The sequence below is a fragment of the Raphanus sativus genome, chromosome 7 (genome assembly GCF_000801105.2).
Source record: "Raphanus sativus cultivar WK10039 chromosome 7, ASM80110v3, whole genome shotgun sequence".
NCBI lineage: Eukaryota > Viridiplantae > Streptophyta > Magnoliopsida > Brassicales > Brassicaceae > Raphanus > Raphanus sativus.
In genome coordinates this window covers 18,385,926-18,394,227 of record NC_079517.1, presented here as the reverse complement: position 1 = coordinate 18,394,227, position 8,302 = coordinate 18,385,926, and the positions used below count along the sequence as shown (strand labels likewise).

At 41.4% G+C, this 8,302-nt stretch overlaps 1 protein-coding gene across 1 annotated transcript; it reads right to left on the bottom strand.

Annotated features, from left to right (window-relative positions):
- Positions 1 to 264: 264 nt before the first annotated feature.
- Positions 265 to 3,075, bottom strand: LOC108816619 (extensin-2-like). The gene has a single exon (XM_018589181.2). It carries the CDS (start codon positions 3,031 to 3,033, stop codon positions 487 to 489), a length of 2,547 nt encoding a protein of 848 aa, XP_018444683.2. The 5' UTR covers positions 3,034 to 3,075; the 3' UTR covers positions 265 to 486.
- Positions 3,076 to 8,302: the final 5,227 nt, after the last annotated feature.

Sequence of the window (8,302 nt, the reverse complement as noted above, 5' to 3'; positions counted from 1 at the left end):
CAAAACCACCAATGAGCGATTTTGTTTTTTAAGCATTGGGGTTATATGATCTGCTAATTAGTAGCTTATGGTGTTTGTGTTTGTTTAATCTAGGACTTCTAGTTCTCTGACTAGGGTATTGCGCTTTTTTGGACACCTCATGTGTACATTAGTTAATTTGAACTATTGTGCTTCATGTTTGAGAGCGTATGTGATTCATATACAAAACGCAAGTTTTAAGGATTATGTGGTTATTCAAAGCTACCATGTCAAGAATACGCAATACATAATCATTGACTCGTTGCAAAGAATTAAAAACATACTGCAAGCAATCTTTGCACAAATTAAATAAAAGAAAACACACGAGACCATATAAATGTATTGTAATCATGTTATTAGTCCACATTATCAAGAAAAATTAAATTGATTGCACACATGTAACAAGAAGAAATGATTTGAAATCAAATAACACTGGAAAGCTTATTTAAGACATGCATTTACTGGTTTTCAGTAATATGAAGGTGGTGGTGGAGATTTGTATTCAACTTTTGGCGAAGGAGAATAGTAAGGTGGTGGTGGTGGAGAACTGTAAACGTATGGTAGTGGAGGAGACTTGTACTCAACCTTTGGAGAAGGTGAGTAGTATGGTGGTGGTGGTGGAGAACTGTAAACGTATGGTGGAGGAGGAGACTTGTAGTCTACTTTAGGGGATGGTGAGTAATATGGTGGTGGTGGTGGAGAATTGTAGACATATGGTGGTGGAGGAGACTTGTAGTACACCTTAGGGGAAGGTGAGTAGTACGGTGGTGGAGGAGAACTATAAACGTACGGTGGTGGAGGAGACTTGTAGTCTACCTTAGGGGATGGTGAGTAGTATGGTGGTGGTGGTGGGGAACTGTAGACATATGGTGGTGGAGGAGACTTGTACTCAACCTTAGGGGATGGCGAGTAGTACGGTGGTGGTGGAGAACTGTAAACGTATGGGGGTGGAGGAGACTTGTAGTCTACCTTAGGGGATGGTGAGTAGTATGGTGGTGGTGGTGGAGAACTGTAGATATATGGTGGTGGAGGAGACTTGTACTCAACCTTTGGAGAAGGTGAGTAGTATGGTGGTGGTGGTGGGGAATTGTAGACGTATGGTGGTGGAGGAGACTTGTAGTATACTTTAGGGGAAGGTGAGTAGTACGGTGGGGGTGGGGAACTGTAGACGTATGGTGGTGGAGGAGACTTGTAGTACACTTTAGGGGAAGGTGAGTAGTATGGTGGGGGTGGAGAGTTGTAAACGTACGGAGGTGGAGAAGACTTGTAGTATATTTTAGGGGATGGAGAGTAGTATGGCGGTGGTGGAGAACTATAGACATATGGTGGTGGTGGAGATTTGTATATTGTCTTTGGTGATGGAGTATAACATGGAGGAGGTGGTGGACAAACACATACATGAGGGTGTTGTGGAGAATTGTATGGTACTTTAGGGGATGGTGAATAGTATGGTGGTGGTGGAGAGTTGTAGACATATGGTGGTGGTGGAGACTTGTAGTGTACCTTAGGAGAAGGTGAGTAATATGGTGGTGGAGAACTGTAAACATACGGTGGTGGAGGAGACTTGTAGTGTACCTTAGGAGAAGGTGAGTAGTATGGTGGTGGTGGAGAGTTGTAGACATATGGTGGTGGTGGAGATTTGTAGTATACCTTAGGGGAAGGTGAGTAATATGGTGGTGGTGGGGAACTGTAAACATATGGTGGTGGAGGAGAGTTGTAGTTTACCTTAGGAGAAGGTGAATAGTATGGTGGTGGAGGAGAACTGTAAATGTACGGTGGTGGAGGAGACTTGTACTCTACCTTAGGGGATGGTGAGTAGTATGGTGGTGGTGGTGGGGAACTGTAAACATATGGTGGTGGAGGAGACTTGTAGTACACCTTAGGGGAAGGTGAGTAGTACGGTGGTGGAGGAGAACTGTAAACGTACGGTGGTGGAGGAGACTTGTAGTCAACCTTAGGGGATGGTGAGTAGTATGGTGGTGGTGGTGGAGAACTGTAGACATATGGTGGTGGAGGCGATTTGTACTCAACCTTAGGGGAAGGCGAGTAGTATGGTGGTGGGGGAGAACTGTAAACGTATGGAGGTGGAGGAGACTTGTAGTCTACCTTAGGAGATGGTGAGTAGTATGGTGGTGGTGGTGGGGAGCTGTAAACATATGGTGGTGGAGGAGACTTGTACTCAACCTTTGGAGAAGGTGAGTAGTATGGTGGTGGTGGTGGTGGGGAACTGTAGACATATGGTGGTGGAGGAGACTTGTAGTATACTTTAGGAGAAGGTGAGTAGTACGGTGGTGGAGGAGAACTGTAAACGTATGGTGGTGGAGGAGACTTGTAGTCAACCTTAGGGGATGGTGAATAGTATGGTGGTGGTGGTGGAGAACTGTAGACATATGGTGGTGGAGGAGACTTGTACTCAACCTTAGGAGAAGGTGAGTAGTACGGTGGTGGTGGAGAACTGTAAACGTATGGGGGTGGAGGAGACTTGTAGTCTACCTTAGGGGATGGTGAGTAGTATGGTGGTGGTGGTGGGGAGCTGTAAACATATGGTGGTGGAGGAGAAGTGTACTCAACCTTTGGAGAAGGTGAGTAGTATGGTGGTGGTGGAGAACTGTAGACGTAGGGTGGAGGAGGAGACTTGTAGTCTATTTTAGGGGATGGTGAGTAATATGGTGGTGGTGGTGGGGAATTGTAGACGTATGGTGGTGGAGGAGACTTGTACTCAACTTTAGGAGATGGTGAATAATATGGTGGTGGTGGTGGAGAATTGTAGATATAAGGTGGTGGTGGAGATTTGTAATCAACTTCTGGGGATGGAGAATAGTATGTTGGTGGTGGTGGAGAATTGTTAATGTATGGTAGGGGAGGAGCGTTGTATTCTACCTTTGGAGATGGTGAGTATGATGGGAGTGGTGGCAATGTCACTGGTTCATAAGCAGCAACCATTGTTGCCATGATGATCACACCTAGAGCGTAGATGAGATGGGATGAAGACCCCATCCTTGAAGAAGATTTCATTGTGATTTGCCTTTTCTCTACCAACGCTTTTACGTTGGTTTATTTTTATTGTTTTGGTTTGTGTTGTAAGAATTGTGGTCAGGGGTTTATATAGCAAAGCATTCCTCTACATCTAGCTATATAATTTCTTTTGCCAGTTTGCGACTCCTTCCAACTAATCGTGGAGGCATGTCTACACAATGCTTGTATGAGACGTGCAGGAACGTTTAGAGAAAGTCAACGAGCCATTTTCCATTTTCAATGACGAGTTCTAGAAGAACTTCTTACATCATGGGTGCATCATTTGGTTCATTGAGCTGATTTGTTTATCTTTCTTTGATTATTAGATTTATTTCCCCTTTTCATTCAGTTATCTGGTCATTTTTCTTTTAGGAGTCGGGACATCGTTTTGTTGTCATTATTCCTTTTTTCTTTGTCAAACCGTGTCATTATTCATTCATCAATTACAATTACAAATACATCACAAACAAATTGGAAACAAAAAACATTTATTATATCTATTATGTTTATTGATTATCGAATATTAGTATATAGAATTTTCAATTATTTATAAACTCTATAGTACTTGGAACAATGCACGTACATTTTAGCAAAAAAAAAAAAAAACAATGCACGTACAGTTTTCTTAACTAAATATCACGTAAATGTTTATCTTCACATGCGTGTTCCTTTTTGTTGGAACAAAAGGGGCACCCCAATAGTACTGTAGAAAGTAAACCGAGTGACACAACAAAACAAGCAACCACTATGCTTTATTAGAATCTTCTTTAAACAATCTATTACAAGATCTGCTTAATTCAGCTTTTACACGTCTAGTGTTAACACCCTAACACACGCTACTGAAAGATTCCTAAGCTACACCGCTTATATATCTCCTTCGTCAAGTACTTCAGCTACTGCTTCAGCACAACTCAGAACACTTCCAAGAGCTTCTCTCTCTCTATAAACTCAGCCTCTGTGTCTCTGTCTTCATACAGACGACTCCATAGCTATTTTATATTATCCTCCACGTTCCTGAAACCTAGTTTCCAAGGCAACATGAATATGGACATCTTCCATAACAATAAGTGCAACTTTCCTTTTCTTGGAATGCACTTATTCCTTTTCCTTTAAGTCATAAACTTGCTTCTCAAGTTTATTCCTCTTTCCATATCTTCAAAATACTCTATTGCTCTCCAAGTCTGTTGACTCCAGCTCAGCATCTCGACTCCACATGGTCTTCATCACTCAACAAGACGTCTCCTTCAGCAACTACGTCAGCGACTACTTCAGGGTTGACATTTTACATCAACAATCTCCCCCTTTTAGCTTTGTGTGCCAATCAAGCACAATACCGTTCTGGTTCAACAACCATGTTTCCCACCTGGAAGCTTCCATGCTAATTGTGCTTTTCTCCCCCACGGGATGTGCACCACACCATGCTTTTCTCCCCCATGAGATAAGCACAATCTACATCAGGACGTCATCCACCATACTCTTCTCCCTCACGAGATATGCACTCCTTGTACCAGAACGTCACCATTCTCCCCCTGCTTGATTGCATACTAAGCTAAAACACAGATGCTTAAATGTCAAGCCTTATAGACAAACTCCCCCTGAGTCTATGCTTCAATCTTGTCCACTTCTCGGAAGTACTTCACCAAGTACGTCAGCACCTAACGCACACCAGTGACACCAAGAGCACGTTATCTTCAACGCACCACACGCTCACCACGAGCTCCACACGATGGCTAACTCCACCACACAGAACATCAACTTCAATGCCATAAAACTAAGTCCACATCGGACTCCATTATGAACTACTTCAAACACTGCTTCGACACCAAGCAGTAAAATACACTAAGGAAACCTCTCTATTTATTCTACGAGGTATATCTTTCTCATAAGGCACATATCTTCTTTCCTTTTCCAAGCTCAGGCAATCAACACACGTACTCTAATATAACTCCAGCTTCATGTAACATGTTACGTACTACCTCCTGTAGTACTCCGCGAACTAATACTTATCTCCCCCTTTTTGACTATGTATGTGAACTCATCACCTCTAGATAGAAAACCACGTCTTCATTCTCCCCCTATGAGTCACATCATGGTCAAAAACTAATATGAAGATTTATATCCTCCAAAGTAAGGAGGAAATCTCATTCCACCATCTCCATAGTGATCAAATCTCCTAGACCACTTATTCCTGAGCCCAAATCCTCCATGATTAGCCCTTTGAACAGACTTGAAACACTCACGTCGAATATGTCCTTGAACTCCACAAGAATAACATATAGGACCATGTCTCCTCATACCATAAGCTTGCACCGTTTGGTTCTTCTCCCTCAATAACTTGTAACACCTTGGCCTAATGTGCCCAATAACACCACAATGATGACAAACAGGCCGAAACTTCCGTTGAGTTGCACTCTTCAATCTAGAAACTCTCTCTGGAGCAGTCACCGTAGCAGTTGCCGTAGCAGTACGTGTAGCAGTCGTGTTCTTCACATCAGTTACAGTCTTCATTGTAGTCTTTCCATTGGATGTCTTCTTTGCAGACACTTTAACCCCTGGTCTTGTAGCAGACATAGCTAAAACCCTAGTTTTTCCTGCTGATACAAAAATACCTTTAGCTGTAGAACTTTCTCCTTGATATCCAAGGCCACATCGATCACTTTTCCCAATACTGAGAAGATGATCTAGCTGCTTCGTCCCACCATTCAGCATCCTCAAACCCTTCTGAGTCTCTGCAAGTTGAGCACTAATCTGTCGTGCTTCTTCTTCTTTCTCTGAAGCATACTTAAGTGCTTCAGCAACTTGAGCTTCTAGCTTGACCTTCTCCTTTGTCAACTCTGAATTCGCCTCAACCTGTTTGAGCCAATTCTCATACAGTTTTCCAGAATTCTCAGTAAGATCAAAATCCCCATCATCATCATCACTTCCACATGAAGCCCCTGTCACAGATGCTGATGCAGATCCCGCCGCAGATTTCGTCTTAGAACCAGACTCAAAAGTTGTAAACGCCACCAAGTTCTTCAACTCTTCACTATCATCTGAATCAATATCAGATTCATTCTTGACGTCACTGTTATTCTTTTGCTTCAGTAAATTGTCACATTTCTTCTGAGCATTACCAAATTCATTACCCTCAAAGCTTTTGAATCTTAGTCTCTTGAAAGTTGGACACTCCCTTTTGAAGTGCCCATATCCTCTGCATTTGTAACATTGCACCTCTGTATTGACACATTGCTCGCCAGCTTCATGTCTTCGCTTTCTCAAACCAACTTTCTCATGTCCTTGCCACTTTATCATTTCCTGTAGTACTTGGTGAAGCACGCGAATCATCTTGATCACCTCATCTTCATTCTCTGATTTTTGACTTGTTGTTTCATCAACTGCCAAATTCACTTCAGTATGATTCCCCACGTCATCAAGCTCCATCTCATGAGCTTTTAACATCCCTACAACTTCATGAAAGCTGAATTTATCTATGTCAAGAGACACAAACATTGCTGCCTTATAAGCTGTGAATCTTTCTGGTAGACACCTTAAAAACTTCTTCACCAGTTTCTTGTCCTTGTATTCCATGCCCAGAACACGAGCCTCTTGTGCTAACCCACTGAGTTGAGAACTAAAATCTGATACAGATTCATGTTCTTTCATCTTCAAGTTCTCAAATTTTGATTTGAGAAAATCCATCCTTAAGCTCTTAACCTTCTCAGTTCCTTCAAAGTGTAATTGCAGAATATCCCACGCCTCTTTTGCATTCTTGCATCCTTGAATAAGATCTAGCTGTTTCTTTGTGACTGATGTAAAAATACCAAATAAAGCTTTTGCATTGTGCCTTGACATATCCTTCTCACGCTTTGTCCATTTAGCCAATGGTTTGTTGACCACAACACCATCTTTATCTACTGTCTTGGGAACTTCATAGCCATCTTCTACTGATGCCCAAACATCCATATCAATACTTTGTAAGCTTGCCTTCATCTTTGCTTTCCAATGCCCATATTGTTCTGGATCTAGCATAAACTCAACCACCATGCTTTCTGCTGTACTTTATCTTCCCTTCTTTCCTCTTGCCTTCGGGATCCTCACCAGTAACTTAGGTGACCCGCTCTGATACCACTTGTTGGAACAAAAGGGGCACCCCAATAGTACTGCAGAAAGTAAACCGAGTGACACAACAAAACAAGCAACCACTATGCTTTATTAGAATCTTCTTTAAACAATCTATTACAAGATCTGCTTAATTCAGCTTTTACACGTCTAGTGTTAACACCCTAACACACGCTACTGAAAGATTCCTAAGCTACACCGCTTATATATCTCCTTCGTCAAGTACTTCAGCCACTGCTTCAGCACAACTCAGAACACTTCCAAGAGCTTCTCTCTCTCTATAAACTCAGCCTCTGTGTCTCTGTCTTCATACAGACGACTCCATAGCTATTTTATATTATCCTCCACGTTCCTGAAACCTAGTTTCCAAGGCAACATGAATATGGACATCTTCCATAACAATAAGTGCAACTTTCCTTTTCTTGGAATGCATTTATTCCTTTTCCTTTAAGTCATAAACTTGCTTCTCAAGTTTATTCCTCTTTCCATATCTTCAAAATACTCTATTGCTCTCCAAGTCTGTTGACTCCAGCTCAGCATCTCGACTCCACATGGTCTTCATCACTCAACAAGACGTCTCCTTCAGCAACTACGTCAGCGACTACTTCAGGGTTGACATTTTACATCAACACTTTTTATGTGAATATATACAAATATATTATATATATGTACTTATAATATATAGCCAAAGGCTAAGTTGTATTCAAAATGGATCACTTAAACTACTGACAATATGCTGTGAGATTTCAAATTCTCCAGTGAGGGAAAGACAATTTCCATCTTAGTTCGTGAACTTGGCTGTCAAATACAACACAAGTAGTTAAGCAAAACAAAAATAAAACAACACAAATCCCTGTTCAAAAACTCAGTCAACTCGGCTGGTAAATCGCCGGAAAATGTGGAATGGTCTGGAAAAGAAAAATGGTCATTCAATACTAACCATATCACGATATGTTTAATTCATACTAGACTTATATGACGGTGCAAAAATATTTTTTAACTTTCAAAAATATCAAATAACATAACCGATGTGTAAATGATACACCAATCACCACATCAGCTGTTATGTCATTTAATTTTGCTGATGTGAATGTAATGTCTAATTAATTTTGCTGATGAGGATACCACATGTACAAAACATTTATATATACACTAAAATTACTCTCCG

Coding starts and splice junctions, on each gene's coding strand:
- LOC108816619 (XM_018589181.2), bottom strand. CDS start 3,033: ATGAAATCTTCTTCAAGGATGGGGTCTTCATCCCATCTCATCTACGCT.